The 24545-nt window shown below is 44.5% G+C and overlaps 1 protein-coding gene across 2 annotated transcripts in view; it reads right to left on the reverse strand.

Annotated features, from left to right (window-relative positions):
* LOC135400800 (trithorax group protein osa-like) overlaps positions 1 to 24545 on the reverse strand; it is a 100035-nt gene that overhangs the window by 74788 nt on the left and 702 nt on the right. For both annotated transcript variants that reach the window (XM_064632718.1, XM_064632717.1), the window contains exon 1: positions 23939 to 24545. This exon is cut by the window's right edge and continues 702 nt beyond it. In XM_064632718.1, the coding sequence (XP_064488788.1) occupies positions 23939 to 24545 (607 nt within the window). The remainder of the gene's footprint in view (positions 1 to 23938) is intronic.

The raw sequence follows: 24545 nt of genomic DNA on the forward strand, positions 1-24545 counted from the left end.
ATATGAGACCCACAACATCAAAAACGAATTTTTGACATTTTGATTTTAACACTTTTTTTTTCAGCTCCAGCTGAAAATCGCTGCTTACCCACGTGACGCACGCTTGAAGTTTGCTTGTTGCGGCCGTTATACTCAATGTTACATTACGTGCGTGCCTACCGTTTCTAAATTAGTTAATGTACACACAAACACACTGTACTAGTCAGGTTCTGACACGCCATTTAACACTTTCTAAAACCAGGCACATCCACCTACAGCACACATAGCGTGCGTTGTCTGCTAGCATAGACACGGAAGTTAACTTTTTCGATGTTTCTAAGAAAGTACCGGTCACCTATTTCTGATGCAACTAAAACTCGCTAATATCCTTGCGGCGCAGCCACAAGATATTCCGTAGCAGACGACAGGGAAAGAGGCAGATGTCGTCTGCTTGCTGAATGCGCAGTATGCCACTTCCGATTTTCCGGTACTGTGCGAATGAACACGCGGCGGTTGTTTGCTTTTTATTCCACTAGGATATTCTGTGAGGATGTCGGTCGTCCGAGTACACAGTAAATGTAATTATGCTGGTAGTATTCATTGCGATGCGGAGCCGACCACAGCGACAATGCGTAATCAAAAAAGAACACGAAAAAGAGAATTTATGAACAAAATGGTTGTGTTAAGATAGCCCTGATAAACGGTGGTCGTGGCAGAAGGAGCTCCGCGAACATACCCTATTCCCGTGCTTTTGCAACCAGTGTGTCGAACCGACACCTTTTTCATCCCGGTTTTCTTTCGGTTCAAAGAAAACCGATTCAGTTCCGGAGTAAAAAAATATAACGGCTGGAAACCGGTTCAGTTTCACATGATATAATGAGAACTGACTGCAGCGAAAATAGCTCCGTTTATTCTCTCCAAGGTTGCAAACCTCGCTCGAGAAAAACAACGGGCCACGTCTTGCGCTCGAAAACATTGTTGTGATGTGAGGTTCGTTCACAAATATCTACAATGTAGCTGACCTACGTAATAGCAAGTCGTCGAATATTTACGAAGAAAGACCGGACCTCTGATCACAGAGATTCAATTTCAGAGTTTCCTACCTAAACACCGATGGACGCTATGTGTTGTGCACTTGAGCTCTTGAGGTCCAAGTAGTTAAATTTTCCGCTTGAACCGAAAACTACCTTAAAAGCACTGCTTACTTTTTTTTGGACAATGAGGACATCGTTCCTCACTGTGAACCCATCGCTACATTTTCGTCAAATGGTGAAAAAACACCCCAATCATCATCATCAAATATAGCTGTTGCTGTCTTCCTCATATTCGCAACAGGTTAACATGAGTACCCGCGAAAATAACCCAGCTTGACCCTAAGCCAACATGACCCTTCATTCAACTTTATTCTCACTCCCATTTGCAAAGTGTAGAGGCATTCGGCAAATGTGTGGCCCTACCGTCGGGATCGAACTTGGATTACGTGAGTATCTGTCGTAATCCCTGTCAAAACGTCGAGTGACTCAAAAAAAAAAAACAGTATAACAACCGGAGACATCTCACCATACAATTAATCGTGTACACGCATATGAAAAATCGTGCAAGTAGAACTCCATGCTGTTTCGCTTACAAACCTAAAAATTATACCGAAGAGAACTGTGCACAGTGAGCTCATCTTATCACTTTGCAGGAGTGACGTCATCTTAGTGGCTCTTCGACGACACCCAGTCAATGGGGAAACATATAGTTCCTCAACGAAGCGAAATACGGCGACCTTCCATAGATAAATTACCTCGCAGATGAGCATTTCCCCTCTGACTCCGTTGCTATGCCAACGAGAAGACGCCCCCTCGCGAAACTTTCTCACGCCATTGACGAAAGTACTCGTGGTGCAACGATGCATGCAATCTCGAAGACAGACAGACGTCGCCGCCCATCTGTCGGAGGCAGGTGAAACTTTCTCCCCTAGTCATCACCATCATCATTCTCAAAGCAAGAGTCCAAAGCGCAGTTCCGCCTTCATGTGGATGCACGCAAGCGATATGGTAAAACGGGGGGAAGTTAGCAATTGCGGTGCATGTGAAATCGAGTCACGTGGAGCACATTTACAGCGCATGTTGCAAGGTTACATGAGGATATTGCTGTACGTGAACAAAAGGGCAGTTGTTGTCTGGATGTATTGATTCACATGTGCGGTTCTATGGGAGACGAGGGAAGGTGAAACCTAGAGGGTCGAACCCGATTCTTAAGCTGGCTGCAATCCTGCTGTATAAATGTGGTACACGGTGTGGAGTGCAATACAATCAGACGCGATAGAAACGCCACTTGTACAGCCCTTCTCACGTTCACAAAGCGTGGTCTTGTATTGACAAAATACACCGGCTTCACATAACATGCCTTCTGACACATAAGAAGGTGTTTATTGGCTTTTTGTCTATCTTCAACAATGAGTATTCGCAGGGCATTCAAGGTGCAGGCACATACGTCCCCACAACTTCCACCTCTCAAAACAACATCGTCATAAACATTCTAACAAACGCGTACAATACGTTTTTCTCTTCGCATGTTCCACTGCTTCCCCTCGAACCAACCAGTGTTGAAACAAAATAGCAATTAACGAGTGGTACACACTCGGTCTTTCAAACAAACTGCCACACCGCGTCTTCCTATTAGCCCACTTGAGGTCACCTCTGTTCGTCACCCCCCGCGAGTCACCGCGCTGCTCGCTATCTGCTTGCCTGTCGTCTGCCAGGAAATCAAAGCGTCCTCCTTCTTTATTGTTTGTGGCTTTTTCGTCTGCTACGATTTGTTTTGACGCGTCTCCCTCACTTACGACCTCACGCTAGCAAGTAAAAAGAGACACACCTCTGCCGACCTTGAAAAATGAACTCAGCCATCCTAATCATGCCAAGAAGAAGGGAAACAAAACACAAACGCCGGAAAGACGGAAGGATAAAAAAGAGACACAGCGATAAACAAAAAGAATAAAGCGAAACGCGGGCGAAAGTGTGCACAGTCGTTTCGCGCGCTGCGACCGATCGAGCAAAAAATAAAGAAAATGGCAGGCACGATGATCTTTCTTTCTTTCATGCTTCCATTCATTGGAACGGTGGTATATACGTCACAAGATTGTGCAGCACGCCGGGCACGTTCCTACGCAACGCCCATTCATTTTTCTCGGCTCCTTTTAGGCCTGATTTTCGAACCGCCGACCCAGCTGACTGGTAGCGCGAAATTGGTGCACCGTTCTTGCAGCAGGCACCGTTATTTTGGTATACTTCGAAAAGGAGCAAATATCACAAAAAAAAAAATCAACACTTACGCCAACAGGGAACAGAGAACGCCTAATTTTGCGGTCCTACACACTGCCCAAGTGTTGAATAAGCTGCCCCACACACCATCCAAATAAACGACTAGTCTAGTGCGCCTAGAGCGTGAAACAGACAACGAAGAACGAACTGTGCAGGGAACAGCGTTCTGCGCCAATTTCGAGCCCCAGCACCATCTGCGGCTCTTCGTTATACCTTCTCGTAACTGCTTTATTGCTCACGAAGTCGAGGTATACACGTTTTCCAGTTTACTACGCAGGTTCATGTTGTTGACTAACTCCACCAAGTAAGCCACGTGTACGTCACTTGTCCTTTCAAATCCGTGCTATACGTGGCCGTACCACCAACGGTCTACCGATAATAGCTACAACGGTCTGCCAAGGTATAAAACACATAAGTATTTCCTAATTTTTTTCGCATGTACCTATATGTACCAGAGAAATGCCTTCGCTGTCGACATCGACTCTGAAGGTGAACGTGGTATTGCCACGTAAAGCTCTGATTGGGATACAAATGTAGGATTACAAATACCGGAATGTTTGGTAGCTCAAGAAATGTGATGTGAGTATTGCCGTGTGAGGACAGGCTAGAATGCCAGTGTGAGGATATCCTGCAAGTACTTCTCTGGTTATGAAAGGGGAGAGACTGTGCAGAGATTGTGCCTAACAGAGAACCGAGAGACGCGGAAGGACTGGCACACAACAGATCCTGCGTGCGTGCGTGTCCTTGTGCCTGTGCCTCTCGTTTCCCTATTGTGTATCAGGTTACGGACATAAAATTTCTCCACACCGTTGACGACGCGCTGTGTGTATGTTGAAGTAAACGCTTAGAATTAAAACATTAAAGAATCCACGCGTCAAAATCCATCCGCTGAAATAGATCAGTTAAGAATCCACGCTTTGAAAATCCACACTGTTAAAATACATCATAGTTAGGCTTAGGGTGATTTTCTGCCGTATATTAGTTTGTGGGTGAAACTATCTTCTGTTCAACGAAACTCGCTATATTAACGTTTTTATTCATATATATATAGCGTAATTAAGCATGTTTCTGCCAATAACAGGTGAGGAAATCGAAGTATCCAGTTTAAAAGCGTTGAGGACGACGCGTACGGATACAGTCATGGGGGGGTGGGGGGAGTGATGTAGGGGGAAGGTGCGGTCAGCCTGCTCTGAAGTGGCGGCTCGGTGCACCCAGGGGAGGGAGAAAATCAGTCATAACCCGAGAGCGGAGTTTTATGCACTACCAGGTGGCGCTCTTCGTCGCGTAAATCGTTATAGGCCAACCAACCTTCAGCATCGTATCGTTTTATCTTCCGATTGGAAGGAAAGTTGATAGATAAAGAGGAGTGCGCCCCCTTTTTCAGCTTATCGGGAGGCAGAGCGATATCATCCGCGATGATGATTGGCATACTGCGTGCTATGCTCTCCAGTCATAACACGTATTTTCTTGCGTTGAGCTGTGAACTTGTGTTTGAGCTTGCGAAGCTGTGTTATTCATTGAGATCGTAGCGAGTATCAACCATTTCGTGCAAAAGAAACCAAAACATATGAAGTACGCGGTAAAGAGATCTGCACAGTCACAACGCAGAGGATAGACCGTTCATGTCACCGAAGCACACACCACGTCATAAAGGAAGACGCTGCGCTGTGAATTTTACAGAGGCACGGAGTTGATAACCATTATTGAACAAGTATACCGGACCAGACGACGTCACCACACAACGGTATTTTGTCCAAAAGAAAAGAAAAACAAATGCACGTAGCACGTGCAGCACAGTCATGGAGGATTTGCAGACAACCCACTTCCGGTATAGCGAAATCATCGTTCTATTTTCCTACGCGAACGTAGCACGTTTGGGAGTACCTCGATATTCGCAGTCGCGAAATCCCCGTTCTCGAAATAAGGAGAATCAAGGAGAATGCTAGACTGCTTCGTAAGATGATAATGCCGTGTTTCAAAAACACGACATCACTATTTAGCCACTCGAATTCACATATTAGCTGCCGTTAGGCCTAGCAGGGCGGACACGACGGAGCGCACGATGTTGGTTAGTTTATTATTACCGTATTTTTCGGTGTATAACGCGCACCCTTACAAATGGGCCGAATTTGAAAAAAAGTTCGACGTGTAACGCGCACTGGTGCGTAAAGCGCTCCGCAATGTTGCTACAAGCTTCTTACTGCCACCAGTATACACCATAAACCAAGGCGGTGTATCATATATGCATATGCTTTATTTGAAACACGTGCAACACAGTCGGTGTCGTAGTATACTTCAGTCTCCTCTCCGCTTTCGGTTTCGCGTCCTTCTCAATCACGCCAGCCAAGCGCGAAGTTCAGGGACATGAAAAGCCCAATTCAAGAACAAATGCGGCCAGTGCGTTCTCAAAACTGAGCAGCATTTTATGTTTTTCTTTGTGGGTGTGTCCAGTTCCACCAGATCTCAGACACTTTTAACCTTTTATGAAGTCCAGTGCCCTTTCGCCGGTTTTGTCAACTGACCCTAAGAGATTTGGGACAAAGACACAGCACACCGTGGAAGATGCTAGAATTTGTACGTCACCGACCTGAAAAGAAACTCCGCAGGAAAATATTTCCGTGTATAACGCCCACCGTTAGATAACGCGCAGGACCTCTTCAGAAGACTTTTTACTGTATAACGCGCGCGTTATACACCGGAAAATACGGTAGGTTAGTTCAAGTTCGGTGTTCGCATATTTATGTCCAGGTTAGTCTCAGTTCGCCGTTGGCAGTTTGTGGATTTTATAGTCCGATAACATATTGTTTACAGTATATTTTGTAACGGGGATTTCGATCGCATTATTTCCAGGTAGACGCGCACGTTTCCGCTGTCCACCAATCAGAGAGCGTGGATTTCGAAAGATTTATTTTAAAGGATTGATTTTGCAAAATGTATCTTTCCGAGTTTATATTGACGCCGTGGATAAGTACATGATTTATTTTCGAAAGTTTATTTTGGAAGTTGGATTTTTAATAGATTTGTTTTTCAACGTTTTGTTTTTAGCCGGTTTATATCAACGTCACCTATGTATGAACGTACTACGTGCGACTGATTTCCTACCCGCGAGAGGAACAGTGGTCGTTCGGAGTAAGATGTTTACTTGCACACAGAAGTCTTGGAAACATATTCCAACAAAAACGTTCCTTAAGGATCACACGTTAAGCATTTAAGCACCCCGACAGAGCAAAACATCAGCGCACGAAATTTTTTTTTCAGAAATAGAAATTATTTGGATGAAGATTGTAATAAAGATGTGCACATTTTCCCCCGAAATACTTCTCGTCGCTTCCATCAACTTGACGGACTGCTGTAGACATATATTGCATGAAACACCAGTCTCCCCTTTCTTATTCGTACGCTTACCACGCTTAAAACGCATAAATCATACAAGATGTATCACCTTTGTTATTTCTGAAGGGCAAAATTTACAATCTGCTCCATTAACTTTTTTAACGAGTCTGCGTCTACGTAACCCCCGAAAAGTTGATGTGAACCCTGGCTATGGACCTGCAGGGTCATTCATTCCAACTACACTGGCAGAAATTATCAGCACTGCCACGTAAGCAGAGGCGCCTGGACCACGTGATTTAACTACCGGTAGGAGAGCATGAATGAAATATGATAATTAGCCACGTGCCCTGCGACACCTATTGATTGGAGGAGAGAAAAATGCCATTCCCGTCGCTTTGCACGCATGACTCATTTGTTACGGGCTGTCGGCCATCATCAATGTCAGTCGTCGTTTATGCATTCTTTCCTTTTTAATTTCTCTTTGGATATATGGTGTTCTTGATGGTCCCTTTTCGTGCTGCTGCTGTTTGTTCAACGATACCTGAACGTGAGGTTGCTCGTTTATGTCCTTCGATGATCCTGCTGCACGCTTTAGAACATCCTTGCCTGGCGCTGGGCCCATTTTTCTTCCGCAGTTGACATTGTGGAGTACGTAGACGATTATGTGTGAACAAACTGTTGCGCCACGAAGAGACCCTCTTCTATATAGACCTATTGCGTTCCTACAGGTAAAACACTTGTAGGAACGCAATAGGTCTATATAGAACGGGTATTATGTGCTACAGAAAATTTATTTCACTAAATTTTTGATTTCAAGGGGATCCACTCTATGCCACAACACGCAGGTCGTAATCAATAAAATACGCAATGCACCTCGAGGTATTTTTATAAATATTACATGAAATAAATAGATGGCATCCACTACGGATGGTCATTATATATTTAACAGTTTCAACATTGCTCGCATAACGTTTCATCGCGGTGGTGGGTTGAAGTACTAGAAGTGAGTAGTCCTCTTCGCTGTCCTCCTGCATGAGTTGTCTTCTACGCACATTTCGTAGAATAGCGCCAAGTTTTAAAGGTACTGTAAAGCAGTAGACAAGCATGATATGCCGGTGATGTGACTAGAGACTTTGTTGCTTCTAAATACCATATGCGGAACCATACGACCGACAACGCGCAATATTTTTAATTTGCCATGAAAGCTGCGGCGTAGTGGAGCGGTGCGACGCCTGGTGTCAAACAACCCCCTGTACAGCGGGCAACACTGAAAATTGGTATTACACACTATGACATCGGAACTTCCTTATTTTAGTAACCATATATTAGTTTTCCTGTTTACCTATGCATTCTGAAACCCCTGTTAACAGTTTAAACTTTTAACCCGTTTTTGCGAAGTAACCAAGTGCTGGCCGCTGTTCGATGGGGGCCCTCCCTACTTCTCTGCTGCGCCTGCGCGCTCCTTTTGTTCACGGCCTCTTTCGAACGAACAAACTCTCTGTGAACCTCTGTGAACAAACAAGTCCCGTCGCTGTCTGGCTTCTTGAACGTCTGACACATTTTTTTCAACGGCTCAGCATTTCACTTCAGTTCGCTTATCCGTTTATCCTCAGATGTGGATCGTTGTGTGGACAGCAGGGGCGGATTTTATGGTGGATTGTTATGTCGTGCCCAGTGTTATACGCATGCAATGTGGTTGCCGCCGTATGTGTCAGAAGTACGGATTCATTTCGAATACCTAGTACAGTGTTGCCCGTAATCTTTAATTGTAATTTTCTAATTAACTGCACCGTCTCTTGGAATGAAACTTGCACAGTGTTTGTCCTGGTGGCTTGGACTATCGAATAGCCACACTAAATGACATTTGATCGGTGCTGCTTTACAGTACCTTTATTCCTGTTTAAGAGTGCCCTCTGTCATTGCAAGTCATAAATACACTACTCGTCGCTATGACGAATGTCACCCGAGTCTCCTATTATAATGTACAGCCAAAACTGAATTTGTAGCAGCCACCGCGCAACAACAAGGGAGTCAGCCGCGCCGTGCACGTGGCTGTCGTCCCATCAGGGAGGGAGGACGCAGCTCGTGATACTTGCAAACAAGAACCAACCAAAAGGAACGAGTTCCTCAAGGAGTTACTGGAGCTCAAAAGCAACGAGTTAAGTTAAAAGTTACCGCAGAAAAGCAGCTTAGTTACAGTAACGAGTTACCCCCAACGCCGGTTATTTGTATTCAAATATCGACGGATGAGAGTCAATACGTCATATCCATACGTATAGCTCCCGGTCCTTGGACTGTCTTCAGCAGCCGTGTACTCATGGACGCATCTTCGTTCTAAGTGGACCTCTCAACATGCTGGACCCTCAGGCACAATCCCATAATGATAAAGCTGCTGGAGCATGCTCGCTCGGGACATACCACAACGTTTGAGCACGTGGACTGACAAATACAAGCGTGACGACGGAAAGCGCGACCGCGTGGGGCACGAAACTACAAGAACAACGTCGACTCGAGATCCCCGAACCGTTGAAATCATAAAGGAGTATGCACATGTGACGAACGAAACGCGGATGAAAATCCGTGACGTGGCGCTGACGAGATCGAGTCCATTCCGAGGACGGAGTCCATTCCCGTGCTTCCGCGAACCTCTCGCGTTCAGCATCATAGAGATCGGGTTACATCGCTTCCTGGAGCCGTTTTCAAAAGAGAATGCACGTCGTAACGAAATGGGCCAGCCACGAAAGCGTCTACACTGCACACAGCAGCAAAAAGAGCGCAGCGCGTCGGCACGCCGTAGTTCATTTAACGCGATACTTCTGGTTCGTGCTGAAAAGGCCTTCGAACATCAGCACACCCTCTTTCCCTCCTTCATCTTCGGTGCTCTTCCTCTTTTGTGACACGAAGGTGCTTCAGCTTTTGCTGAAAAGTCTACCCCTTTTCATAGCGGGCAGCGGCTGTTACTCGAAATCGATATTATAACTGCGCCATCAAAGTTTTTTTTTTTACTGAAATGTTATAGTTTCCTCTGGACGACAAAAAAAAAAAAAAAGAACGTGCGAAATTTTCCGAACTTTTCGCGTTCAAGTTTCATTCAAAAAGATTGAGTTATTATATCGAAGCTATACGGAAATTGGGAGCATTGTTACCTTGACCTGTAATTGATGCCAATGACCACGCCGCCAATCAGTAAACACCGTGCATTTACGATGCTTCGGCTCTACAATGCACTGTGATTGCATTGACATTTGCTTGTCGACGTTGCTACGACGGCAATGTGTCATACTCAGCACTGGTCGAGATGGCACGGGTTTGTGTATGTGTATTAATTCGTGTTATTTTAGTGATACAGTTCTTGTCACAAATAAAAACGAAACATCAGGAAAACATCCTTCCAGGAGCAGTACTGCACATATATTGGCATCGGAGCAGTATTTGAAGAAAAGATCTTCCAGGAGCAGTACTGCAAGTAGTACTGCCACGCGACCCTTCGGCCGTATTCCAAGACACGGTCCACCAAGGCAGACCGCGTTTATAAAGGTGCTCTCATCCAAAGAAGAGCAGGATCCTGGAGCAGTACTGCACACGATAGGAAACAGAAAACGAAAAGTATACATTAATTCTGACAACAGCTACGTTCCAAACGTATGGCGTGCACCATTTTTGTAGACTATTACGTCATCGCCGACACATAAAAACGATTGCAGTTCAGAAAACTAAGCGCCCAACAGGTCCATCTTCCTGGAGTAAGCAATTGAAAACAATGCAGTTCGTGCAGCAGTATTTCATCAGCGCAGTCCAAACGCCAATCCTAATGGATTCCCTCACACGCGGCAGGTATCACTTTTCGCCGAGCGAACTGCAGCAGAGCAGAGCGAGGAAACTCCCCGTAAACAACCTGTGACGTCATTCCGCCGAACCAGGACGACACAGAGGACATTGACCCAGAAAACGTGCTATACGAGGCATCATCAGACAGAACCCAGAAAACGATCGCCGGAAGCAGAAACCCCACCGTTTCCTCTTCCCATCCGCGCAGACGACGACAACCATTACGTCAAAAACCAATGCACAACAAATCAAAAGACAAGAAATGAAACAGACAAAAGCGTACAAGACGAACATCCCACGCCTATATCAGCAAGCGAAAAATAGACGCAAATGGTAAAGAAAAAAAGAAAACGGAACAAAATAGCTTGCAGGCGAGAAACTGCCCTCCCCCTCCGTGTCTTCTGCGTTCGCTCATTCTTGCGAAGCAGAAGACGAAATAAAGAAACCGGGTCAAGTTCTGTCTTCCTTCCATTCTGAGGGCCAGTAATGTGCATAGAAAGCAACAGACGCCAGCTGCCTTTTAACGCGTAGCAAAAACAACAGCGAAGGCACTCCATTTTCGGTTGTTTGTTTTGGGAAACCCCTTTCGCAGTTACGGGCCTAGGATGACGACGCAAAAGGTAAAAACTGACTAGGTGAAGGGGAGACGGTGGTAATTACGGTATGCCCCCACACGTTCTCCCTCATAATTATTACTTTGCGGTAAGAATTCAGTGCATGAACTGAGATTAGAAAAGAGGTTGCAGCAAAAAAAAAAAAAAAAAAAAAAAAAGGAGAAGGAGGAGAAGAAGAGCAACAAATCGACAAGGAACAGAAACAATTCGGAGTCAGACCGCCACTGTTTTTGAAACTGCTGCTGAAAGGAACAGCGCAGATGACGTGGTACAGAGTTTATGTAGTAGGTTGGCCCTATCTCAGGGTAACCAGGGGTAGTTCCTATTTACGGTGACGTTGATCAACGAACGATCCTGGACAGCAACTATACCCGAATGATCCCATGGACAGAGGAAAGGCAAAATTGGCAACAAAAACAAGATAATTACCACTGGGGCAAAGTTGTACAGACACTTGAGTAGAGTAAGTCACGTGTCTTAAACCCCTTTTACGAGTAACTTGGTACCTTGCAAACACTTTCAAAGGTCAGCATTTAGTAATGTAACTGGAATACCTTTTTAATAACTCCTACTCCTTTTCCAAGGTGCTTTGAAGATACTTCTCTGTGCGTGACACGGAGGTGCATTAGCGTCTGAGATATTCGGGACAGTAGCGAGGAAGGGCACGTAAAATATTAACAACTTTATTTCGAGAGGATGAATGGGGAGTTTCATAACTCATTATGAGGTTGAAGCAACGACAACGAAAAAAAAAAAAAAAAAAAACGACACCACATTGTGTCGTTCCTGTAGAGCATTGGTTCGTATCTGTAGAGCGCCTGTTCAGTATTGAGCGTAATGTATTTAAAACAAAATCGGGCCGGGCTATCGTATAGTAATAAAGTTTTGTGGTAATACCGTTTTAAACTTCACGCTCTTCGTATTTCTTTGATAGCGAATTCCAACTGTAACGCCACAGTATCTTGAAAGTAACGAGTAACTTTGAGCTCAAACTTAAATACTTTTCAAGACTGGGTTTTCTTCTATACTCAGTTACTTTTTTAACTGAAGTACTTTTTCTGGGTATCTTGTTCAAGACTGCACAGGGGAGATATCAGCACAACGAAAAATCGGTAAGGCTAACGGGAAAGCTAAAAACACCCTCGATGCTGGTGGCTACGGACACCCTTGAGCCGGTGGATCACGCCATTTTGAAGAATATTGGAGATTATAACGCATTATTCTAGAAATATAAGTGTACGCCTTATGTGTAACACTACTGTACCTTTTCTGTCACCTTCTGTTGCAAAAAAAAAAAAAAAAAGTGAGCATACCGTTGGAGCAGTTTTTTTTTTCTATCGAATAGCAAATACGTAATTCGTCCAGGATTGGTAAAGACAGATATCTTCTACCACACCTTCCAGTACAGCTATACGTATCGCCCATTCTGTGTTTTACGCCCTTTGCTCACAATAGCTGTCACTCAAACATTCCTTTTTTACCAGATCTATACTTGAATGAAATAGCTTTGGCCATGAAATTGTAAATGCTCCCGACTGCTGATAGTTTTATTGCTGCTCTTGAACAATAGCCAATTGATGCACTCTTCCATGTAAACCTTGATTAATGTATTCCTATGCAATCTGTGTTATTCATATATTGTATTGTAGTCTGCACTTGTATTGTGCAGTATTGTCGTTTCATGTGCATTTAATGTAGTTCACCCGTGTTTCTGTCGTTCCCGATTAATTTGCTCCGGCTTTGTAGCAGCCCCTACAAGGTGGCGAGCAGCATGACTTAATAAATAAACAATGTACCACAGAGTTTACGTTTTTAATAGTTTTAGTTTAGCTGCGTAGTATATTCTTCCTACAATACAATGTGTCGCATATTAAATCCCCGCACAAGTCAGACATCTGCTACTGCCCCTAGCACTTCCGATATATTGTGACGCGTGTACGATGCGCGTAGGAAGCGAAGCCAAATATACACCGTGAACGTTTCTCTCATTGCAGTCTGCTCCCTACACTTCGATTGAGAAGCTTCGTCAACAATGCTCGCTGAAAATGTAAAGTTTTACAACGGTAATTGAACAACAACAACTTTACTTTGTGATTATGTGTTGTTCGTTCGTGTCGTCTTTTCGCGTGCTCCCTCATCCTTTACAACAGAACTGCGATAGTTCTGGTTTCCGCAAGAAAAAAAAAAACACGATAAAGAAAGGAAAAGTTCCAAATCGGGGGGGGGGGGGGGGGACACACATCCGCGAGTTACATCGTAGTAGTAGTCACGTCCTATCCCTTTTGTGTCAGGGTGGGCTTCGTTTCACCACGTGGCCACAGGTGGAGCCACTGGCGCGGCGTTCTTGCGTCTGCATCGCCCGAAAGCATCGCCCTATCGTAGTCTGCAAGATTTTTTTTCCCCTTCCACTGGCAGCCATCTGCCCCTGTAATTCGGATCCACAGCCAGCTCCCTCAGACTTGCCGGACCAGTTTGGCGGGCTCTTTCCTTCTGCAGCAGCAATGGCGCTTTCTTACATTTATTTTTATTCTTCCTCTCCTTGTGCAAACCTACCTTGTACCTGTTCCACTACCAAGAGGAAGAACCGCGCCTCGAGAAGCGTTGTACAGGGGAATCATGAGGGCCTGTACACACCGCGCGTGAAGAAAACGTCTCAATTACAGTTACTCACCTCCCCTAGCTAAAAAAAAAAATTAAAAATAAATAGAAGTCAATAAATGGAAACGTTCGAAGGCGTTCGTTCGGTCGTAATTGATGTAACGGCGGTTTCAAAAAAAATCGGGCGTGCCTCGTTCGAGCATTTTCAGCGTTACAATCTTGCGGGAAGAAATAAATGGTTCGCTGATGATCCTAATTATTCATTAGTAGATATCAAAAGGGTTATGCATGCTTTCGTGCCGGGAGGGCCGAGCGAAAGGATAATAGGAGAGGCGTGGTGAAGCCTTTCTCTATAAACAACGGTAGGAAGCAGTGCCGATTGAAAAGCGGGACACACGCTCTCGCTCTCTTAATTCAGCGTGGCGGCTGCCAGTCTAATTTCCTCCTCGGAAGATCGGGGAAGTGCAACGACAAGCAAGTTTTGTCACGCATAAAACTTGGAGCGAAATAAACACACACACAGGCAAGAGAACAGAGAGGACACTAGCTCCACTCTGTCAGTATGCGTAGGCAAGTACAAACTGTCCCATTCTGGAATTTTAGTCAAGCTTTGTCAGATTTCTAAAGACACCGAACAGAAGAGAAACTGATGTTCTGAGGCTGGAACAACATAGAAGGGACAGATACAAACAAAGCCTCAAATTGCCTAAGAAATCAACGATGAAAGATGAAAGTCACTGAAAAGGTTAGCCAGCTGTAGGGATCGAACCCACATCTTCTGGATTACCGGTAATCCAGAAGATGTGGGTCCGATCCCTACAGCTTGCTAACCTTTTCAGTGACTTTCATCATTCACCGAACAGAAATTTGCCACGGCATTTTACGAGATCGAACCAGGCACAGGTGTGTCGTGCGAAAACAAATAATAGTAATAATAAGAAAGAGCCACTGAAGTAGAGCCCCCATAACTTTACATGAATTGTCTTGGTACGAATATATCTGATGCAGCATGCACTGCAGTAGCCAGGTGAGCTGGGCAAGTGGGGTTCCACAGGCAAGAAACCGCAACACTTCCGTCGTTACACAAATTCCTCGAATGGGATTGTGCATGATACATTTGCAGAAGCCTCACAAGAGTGTCGCGAAGCAGCCAACATACTGTTCTTGTTCTTAACATTTTTCAAAAGATAACTGTATTTTACGACCCTCCCAACACTATGCTATGTATAAAGTACATCACAGTAGTGTGCGATTGGAGTGTTGATTTCACTTTTCAACACCCTCAAGCATGCATTAATGATACCTCCCACAGTAGGCGACCAGAGATGTTAACACCCCCCAGGTAATATCCAGTCCTGAGACCGCTCACATGTACTACCAACATCATATGGAGCTAGTAAGTCAATGTCACAGCTTACGGCATTATGACACATATCTCATGGTTTTCGAAAATTTCTGTGTCCCTATAGCACTGGCTAGAACAGTGCTGCAGTTAAGCAGATCCGACAACCTTGTCCATGATTTTGTGAAAGTTGTGTGCCAAATTTTTAAAAAAATTGTGACACATGCTACTGGCAGTGCAGAGTGACTCAAAATATACTAGAATAGCTTCGCCTTATGGCATTTGGTTAATTAGGCTTTGGTCTTTCTCCATGTGATTACTAGATACAGACATGCTTAGGTTTGGAATGTGTTTCGTGTCACAAAGGTAGTGACAGTACCAGTGAACATGCCCATTAAGAGATCTTCCTTACTTAAAAAAATGTTCCCTGCAGAAATAAACATGCAAATTATATAAAAATCTGCCTTATGTGAGTGAATACCAGACACCCTGTCTGATCTCTATGCACGAAAGAGCAAATCCACAGCCTGAGCACATGGGGAGCAATTGCCCCTCTTGCCCCCATCTTCCTCTAAGCACATCCTCAAGAGTCACAGCACTATGTTCCTCATTGCCGTAGCCGGATTCACACAGCTGGTCGTAAGTGGAATCAAGAATATTAATGTCATCTTCATCCCCGATCAAAGGTTGGCTGACACGAAGGCAGATTTGTCCACAGCTGTCGATTCAATTTTGGCATTAGAGAAGGCAACTCTCACAGCGAAAGGTTGTTATCGAACAATGGAGCAGATGGGAATAACCAAGCCCAGGCGTGGCTTTCTCATTCTTGCAGGTCACAGCATCGAATGTTGCATTAATTTCTACCCTCCAACACTTCAGCCGAAACTACGCGTAGGTCCGCAATGCCAAAAATCTCAACACAGGTCCTGCATTGTCTCTGCCTCCTCCACGCAGGATAAGCTGTGTAAGTAGGCGAGGGTTGACTGTATGCAAGTATCTTCCAAGGAGACGAAGGCCAAACAAACATGGAGTCGCTCTCAGGATATGTGGTTTGCCCCGGTACACCCATAAAGCCAGAGTCTGTAATGGCGAAAGTCTCGTTCAAGACCCAACTCATAATCCACAAGAATTACGAGCATTGGTATGACTGACGCAGATATCCAGAGGTCTGTGATAACCAAGTGTCGTCTCAAGCCAGCCATGTCTGTCAACTGTGGTCCTTGTTCCCAGTACTAGGTTTAGCGTCTCTGCCAATACCTTCCTAGCAGTTAACAGCCTGATGCTTTCCAAGCAACTTACATTATGACTGTTACTAGTCACGCTCATTGTTGGGAACATGCAAACGGACAAAGATACCAAGGTAACATATCCTCGAGTATGAGGAAAGCCACATCCCAGAAGCTCGCCTGTGTCACCCTGCAAAGCTCCGTCATCCAGGGTGAGGTCGCCACAATTAAATGTCAGTCAGTTTTCATAAAGGACTGTCGTATGTAAGTGCTCTGGCGGTTCGCAGACTAGCCCCTCATCAGAGCAAACATTTACGAGGTACCTAGTACATACCAGCTGCGAGCCACAAAATTACAAAAACGGGCCTAAAGGACAGTCTGAAGCCATTAAAGGGAGACTCCGGGACAATCCGAAGCTATTATAATGGCTGTGTAAGTAAGTTCAATACATTCTTAACATGAGAAATAAAGTTAGTTTGGTAGTCGGGGACTCATTAGTCTCAAGAAGAGCTGGGAAGCTCAAACCGAAACCGAAACTTCTTATGGTTCCCTCAACTACCTCCTGCTCTACGCGTGACCTCACTGTTAGTCTCGTGTGGGGCCACAGGCTATTTTTCGGGCCTGCGCTTTGTAACTTCTTTGTGACGCATGTATGACCAGTCATCTGCTTCCTCCATTTCATTCTAAAATATTCGCCGGCGGTAAAAGCAAAACCTTCAGAAAGCCATCCATGAGGAATACCAGTGCAGTGAAGCCCAGTGTTGCTTCAGTGTTTTTCCGTCGAGAAGCGCCTAATCGCTCAGAGGAAAATATTATTTTTCTAATTATCTGTGCCACTTGGGGACGAGAAATTGTATTCACTGAAATATCGTAAGGTATTGATTAATGTCGCACTGTTACCACAACACGTTTTTGGTGCAGAGTCTCCCTTTAAGTGATTTTTGAGATTAGAGATGTATTGGACTACTACAAGTTATTAGATACCAAATGCGAAATTTCATCCAGCAGAAAATCCCCAACAACGCTGAATATCCTCTGTATGTACGAATCTGTGTGGACATTTTTCGTACATCCAGAGGGTATTCGGTGTTGTTGGGGATAGTTTTGGAGATAAACAAGAATGTACCGTAGTATAAACGGCATATTCACATTTGGTTTTACGGTGCCATAAGCATGAGCTACCTAACCTTCGGGGTCATTGCAGGGGTGTGTGTCGGCAAAGTAGGCCGAAAATTAAGGGAGTGAGAAGTGAATGTGCTGTACTCAGACATTAGATGTGGCAACATCATGAACCAAGCCCTTCCTAATTTAGGTGCACAGGAATCTCAAGTGCAGCTCCAAGAAGTATGTGCAAAGCCGCCAGGCAATGGCCAATTTGCTATTGCCCAAATTACTGCACCACGACAGTAAGAAAGTAGCCAAAGCTGGCAATCCTGATCAACGGCAGCAAAAGTGCCCCCGAAAATATTCAATTATAAATAAATGTCAGTGAATTTCATTGAAATTTGTTGCACAGTGGCTGTGAGCATCATAAGAAAGCATGTGATAGCATTTGTTTAGCTTTAGTCTGCATCTCAACTGCTGCCTTAATCCATACATCATGATGTCACAAAATTGTAGCAGTAACAGCAACCACAACAGTGTTGGAGGGATAAAAATAGAAACTAAAATCTGGGCTGGCTTGTACTATCGACCCAGTAAATCAATCAAACCATTTAGTGCTGGAGACACAAAAAAAGGAAACACATGCGCACCCTCTGTCAGTGTGTGTACATAATCTTTTTTCTACATTCACACTCGGTTAATTTACTGATATAGATTTCAAAGGAGGATCAACAATTGCTGCAACAGGCCTTTTTAGTACATTTTCCAGCTGTTTTGTGCTGAGTGCATAACCACATAGCCAAACTAATGCTGAATGGCATCACAACATTGCTCTCTAAGGTCCCCATTGCCAGATTACACTGGAATGGCCTTCATGTGCCATCATGAAGCATGTATCCATGTAGCACTTGATCACTTTAGAGCAGGGCTCATCACCAGAAAAGTTAGAAAGCCACAAGAGGATTAACCTTCTTGCTGTAAATTGTGGCACTAGCTGGGTGAAAAATTATTTTTCGCGTGCATGTAATGTAGGGTAAATGTAATGCTTCTTCGCAGCTTCTAATCCTCTTTACAAGCAGCCACCAGAGTTGGCTGGTCTGTGAATGAAAGGGGTTTTGACAGTTAACCCAGAGTTTTATTGGATAAATGTATGACAGGATTGCTTCTTTGGAGACAAACTTGCAACGCAACCAACCTCCAGCATGTGAGCTGCAGTGAGACCACCGGCTTCCATGAACAGCACATTGTGAAATGCCAAGTTATTTGGTGAACCAATAGGAATGATCCAAGCTCTTGCTTGTTCAACATCACTGCTCATGGGAGCAGCGTGCTTAGGAGTTTGCACCTTGTAAACAATGTTTCTGTCAACACACATGTTTACCAGTTGACTGAGCTGCGGTAAGATTGGATGTGACACTTCCCTCAAGGTATGCCAGATAAATGGAATTGACGGTTATAAGCATTGTCGTAAACCTGCACTCCAGGATTTACAGCAAAAGGGTTAAAAGACAGAAAAAATCAACACCAGAAATACTGAAACTGATTAGACTCCGACATCACGGCTAGATGTCTCCACCACTGGGGCATCTGCGGGTCACATGCTTTCGAGAACCAATGGAAGCCAAGTCTGTCATTCTGTAGCTTGACATGGAAGTTTGTTAAATATTAGGGGTTAAATGTTTGTTAAACTCTGACACGCAGAGGAATAGCTCTTTTTTCTTCAGTGCTCCGGCATATCATATGATGCCTGCATGACACAATTAGCCACATCTATCAAAGTGGAAGAACATTCTCAATGTGCACGTCCACAGCGGTATCCATAAACGCGCACGAGTCGTATCCACACAGTAACTTCCAATAGGCTATTAAAATAAACATAGGGAGATGACAATATTTTCGAACGGAGACTCCTCTTCCACTGGGCACAGAAGAACAATGTCCGTTGAAAAACATCGGTGGCTCCCAACCCGAGGCCTTCGCTTTGATTATGAATTTCAAGTTGTATCTGGTTACGAAGTATGCATTCCGAGATATTTAGCATGGTGGTTCTAAGCATAATAAGGAATAATAACACAGTAGCCTTCTATTCCTGGCTCGACACCAGGCTGCGAGTTCCAGCAGTGCATGATTAGTTAGTTGCGCACAAATAACATCTTTGTCCAGCAACGCCGAGTGTAATATCTCTGTCATCCGGCACACTGAATGGCATTCCCAGCAAACGACAGTCGCACCTAATGTCATTCGCTTGTATCGCATCGAGCTACATGAAGAAACAGAATGCCCTCTGCAAAAGATGTCACTGTCGATACTTAGGATACCAGGGTCGAGCATATGAAGCACTATACAGGTACATTAGTTATATTTTTATTTCTATTTCTCGGAACTAGCAATTCGTTAGATTATTTTACAGAAGCGTTGCGTTTTCGACGACGCTCAGTTGGCTAAGTATCACAAGCAAAGACAAGTAAGGAGCATATCTGCACCACGTTTGGCAACATGGCAACTGGGAACGAGGGTAGTTCTCCGAAAAACAGTGTTAAGCCTTCCTTCCTTCCTTCCTTATCAAAAAGTTATCAAATTCATGATAAAATATTGGATTACAACTTTTCATTCGTGTTTGATTTCTTCAAACGGTTTATCGTTGTTGTTTTTCCTACCTCTCTACTGCGAGGGTACGCAGTAGATGCGAGAGGGAAAAGTGAATGGGTTTCCCGAAGTCATTCTTTGGGCGAATGCCATTCGCATGTATTGCCATTTGGTTGCACCGTGTGACACGGAATGAATGGCCTTCAGTGAGAATGTCATTCTCTGGAAATGACATTCAATTTGCAATGCGACATGGGTATAAACTGCATCCTAATGTTGTCTTTTACCTACAAACATACAGATTTTTCTAATTCCAAAGCGAATAATGGCATATTCAATTCAAATTACAAATGAAATATGGAATAGCGTAGTCGAACTTCAGGTCAAAGCAACATCTCTTCCAAACCTGATATATTCAAATAGTTCCGGGCCTGCACTCGTAAGAGCAAAAATGCTAGAAAAGAGGATATAAAGCAAAGCGAGTGCTACTTCAAGAGGAGACCTGCATGCACATATAACATGTACGTGCATGCATTATATCAGTAAAACGCTTTGTGTTAACTCTGTTTCGTTATGCAGCTATTCGCTTTCTATTCGATGTGGGTATATAGCTATTAGTTTCACATTCACTCCGGATAGATAACTATTAGGCTGTGAGAGTCCGAACCAGTAACGCAGCCACAACAATATTTCGAGAGGGGTTCTACGGGAAGGTTACACGGAGGAGGAGGGTTTTAGCCTCGTTTCCCCCTCCCAAATGCACTACCAAAGGTACGATTTGGAGGGGGGAAGAGACTGAACCTCCAAAATCCCCCTCCTAGCTACGCCACTGGCCTAAACCAACGGCACCTAGCTACAGAAGGCCTGCTTATTGCCTCCTCTCCCTCCTTCGCTACGTGGACATATAAAGTCTGAATTCGTCTGCTACTGCGACTCGTCGTTCTGCAAATTCAAGAACTCGCAAATGATTGCAGCTAGCTTGGAACCTGTACACCTGAACATGTAAGACAAAAAGTGCAATGCGCTTTCCAGAAAATCAGTCTTGAGAAATATATGGGACCGTGTTGCGCTTCATTTTAAAGTTTCCCATTTAGTACGCGGGGACGCTCATTCACTACTAGCAGACGACGGTTACTCGTCTCCATGGCTACGACAGCTGCAAGCTTGTTCGTGATTCACGACCGCCGCTGAAAACGCGGTCCTGATTGGCTGATTCTTAGTTGTTACGTCATGTCGAGGAGTAAGCCGGCTTTCTCAATCTAGCTGGTGTTTCCTGGACCTGAACCAAAGACAAACAAATGCTGTCATATGCTATGTTATAATGCTCAGGGTCACAGTGCAAAATATTTGAATTAAATTTGCAGCCAATTAATTTACAATTGAATTACTGCGACGTCATTGCAGATTCTATTCTGCCAAGCAAGCTTGCCAATTATGTCTCACAGTATCTAAAAACAATACTCCACACATTTATCTTGATCACACACGTGGGTGACGTCTGCCAGGTTTGCACTAGCTCATGCTTATGTCACAGTGAAATTGAAGCCAGATGTGAACATGCTGTTTGATTTCCTTGCTTATCTCGAAAACTATGACTCTTTGTGGCACGAAATACTGTATATGACATCTAAACTTAACTTACAGCTGAGTATAACTCAATTACAAAATCAGTTAACAGCCCCAGGCTGCCCTCTTACAACATTCCGGTTATGGCGAACTCGAGACTATTCTACATTTGTATTGTGCTAGTATTTTTTCAACTGTTTGAGTATTATAAAGCCTATAAAGCCATGTAAGACAATTTTTCAACGATGACAACACATGTGGTCAGTCATATCTTCAGTGAGCAGCATAATTTTGACAGCGGAGATAGTTGACACAATATGACCTTGCTGGGTTCGGACAGTATGGGGAAAATCCAAGCTCTTTTCTGTTGCCGGTACAAAGGAATATAAGCATGGCATGGCGGGCACAGTCAGCCATGAAGCACTGTGCTTACAGGTTCGCACGTGGCAAACTGCTCAACACAAAGTGACGAGTTATTGTAAGCATCTTTGCCCGTTCTTTAACAAGTATACCACAAGTATACCAAAATGTGCATGCCATTTCAGTTATATGTTATGAGGTCTGTATTTGTAGTTGTTATCTGAGGCACATTTAACTCTGTGCTGACAAATATGGACCTTCCACAAGCCAGCGGAAGGTCTTTTCACTAAAGTGATTGCTGCGTTAACCTCATTCACATACATTTTGCAAATACTACAAAGTTCACAGACATGGATTCAAACCTTCCAAGAAGCAGTTGTAACAGAGTCCTCGGTCTCACAATTATGTGCTTAGGAGTGAATGATGAGCGGCATGATGCGATCCATTGTGATAGCACTTTCCACGTCAACTATAGTGCAGCTTCGCAAATCGGTGCAAACTGCCATTTCATGCGAAAGCCACCCCACATGTGTGATGTTCCCAAGAAGGACATTATCACAGGAGCGCTTCTGCAGCACATGGCTTTGTATAGGTATGATGTGCAGGAAAAAAATCTATTTTGAAAGCTAGTCATTACATAACCATTTACAGGACAAAGTAAGAGGAATGCACATGTAACCTAGCGAGAGTATTGCCAGAATAAAGCACGCAACAAATTTTGTGACATGGTAAAATTGCAGTGAACAACTGTGCAAATATTTCACTTGCTCCTGTATGTTAAAAGTGTCGCAACATTTTGACGGACGTGGTTCACTGCATCACGCACACACTGTACTACACGATGGGGTCATTGATAGTATTGCGCAAAATAGAATTATTTTGCTACGCAGCATGGCAGGATAGAAGCCCTCGGACAAACTTACGCATCAATCTCTCACGTCACAAAAGCGAGAAAACCGGCCATTCCCGTTGGTTCTCGAAGACCATGTGACCTCTCTGCTGCCATCTCATTGGTGGAGATGCCTACTGTTACGTTAGAGCACGATGAGCTTCAGTATTCATGTGTCAGCTTTCCACACGTCTTTTGCTCCCTTTGCTGTACTATTTGGAATACAGGTTCACATTGAGGCATATGACAGTCTTTTATTTTCACATGGCATAACTCGGATCAAAGTGTGTCAGCCACTTCACCAAATGACCATGGTGTGACAGTCTGGCGCTGAAAAAACCTTACTTCCCATTCTCCCCCTTTTCACATGCAACGCTTGAGCACAGCAGACGGCTAACGCCGTACGATGCCGGCGCTGGTTAAGCAAGGAACAAAGCCATTTTGTTGTTGTGAAGGAAAAAAAATTTGCAGTAGAAGAAACGTTGAGTGCGACTCAAACGTGGATCCCCAAGGAGGCGAAAGCCCAAACACACCTTCGATTAAACTACATGGACATGTTACTGTGGGATGCCCAGTAATAGAACTGCAGTGTTCAACGAACTCAGCATGTAACTGCACTGCTTATTCGGTAAGCCCCTGCAAGTACCGGACAATACCCAGATGCGACTGAAATTACCACTTCTCACCATTCTCTTTGGATCCTACTTTTGCTACAAACACCTAGTCATCATCCTCACAAGGAAACACGCCTAATTCATGTTCAAAATCTGAATTCTGACCAGCGGTATAAAAAAAAGCAGGAGATGTAGAAAATGAATGGAACACATTTGAATGTGCAGAGTGGCGCCATTCACGGAGCCAACGATGTGACAGCACGCGACGCACGTTTCATTGCCTCGAAAATTTGAACGGCTGCCTATTCATGATATGAACACTACAGCTCTCGTAACGTGTTTCAATGTATGGACGTCGAAAAGCCTCGCGACCAAAACAGCACGGCTAGTAAACTATTTGTGAAGCGTTACCGTCGCAATTTTCATTTTGTATTTAGGGGGTGTAGGACGCGTGGCATCATGTAAACATTCCACAATTGGCGTCATCGTGCGTAGTTCGACTGATTTAAGCAATCAAACGAAGTCATGCAATAAGCAATCACTGGTGTGCAATGGACGATCTGAACACCGTATGTTGTGTGTTCCACTTACCGGTGGCCTGTACATAGGTGCAGATATTTGTTGAGGATATGGAGATGATGCACGCACTGCACCGCCCCAGGAATGGGGCGAATTCACAGACGACGGATACTGTGCTGCTTGACTCACATCCCCACCTGTCATGCCTTTGTGCATGCCAGGACTGGAGTTGTAATCCGCGTAGCTGTTTTGGTAACGATGTAGTGGGTTCGGTGACTGTAGCAACTGATTGAGCGTTGGTGTTGGGCCTCCCTGTTGGTTTATACTCGGTCCGGACAGAAAGCGTTGCTGTGCCGAGGCCGCAGCGCTGCTGCCGTTTGCCGGGTAGCAGCTCATCATACCCGCCGAGCCGGGCCGCTGGGGACTTCCCATGGGTCCTATTGGACCCCTCGCACCCGGAGGGTACCCTGGCCTCATGTGCTGCTGGTTATAGTGCTGATAGAGCTTATTCTGCGGAGATTCACTTGCGTTACCAGGTAAATTTTGGCCGCCATGTTGGCTTGCCATGTAGCCTCCCCGCTCTCCGTACCCAGCACCGTAATTGCCAACGGGAACATGATTCATGCTATCGGGAGAGTTCCGAAACTCTTCACTCACCATGGCGGATTCCCGCATATTT

Source organism: Ornithodoros turicata, chromosome 7, assembly GCF_037126465.1.
Source record: "Ornithodoros turicata isolate Travis chromosome 7, ASM3712646v1, whole genome shotgun sequence".
Classification (NCBI taxonomy): Eukaryota; Metazoa; Arthropoda; class Arachnida; order Ixodida; family Argasidae; genus Ornithodoros; species Ornithodoros turicata.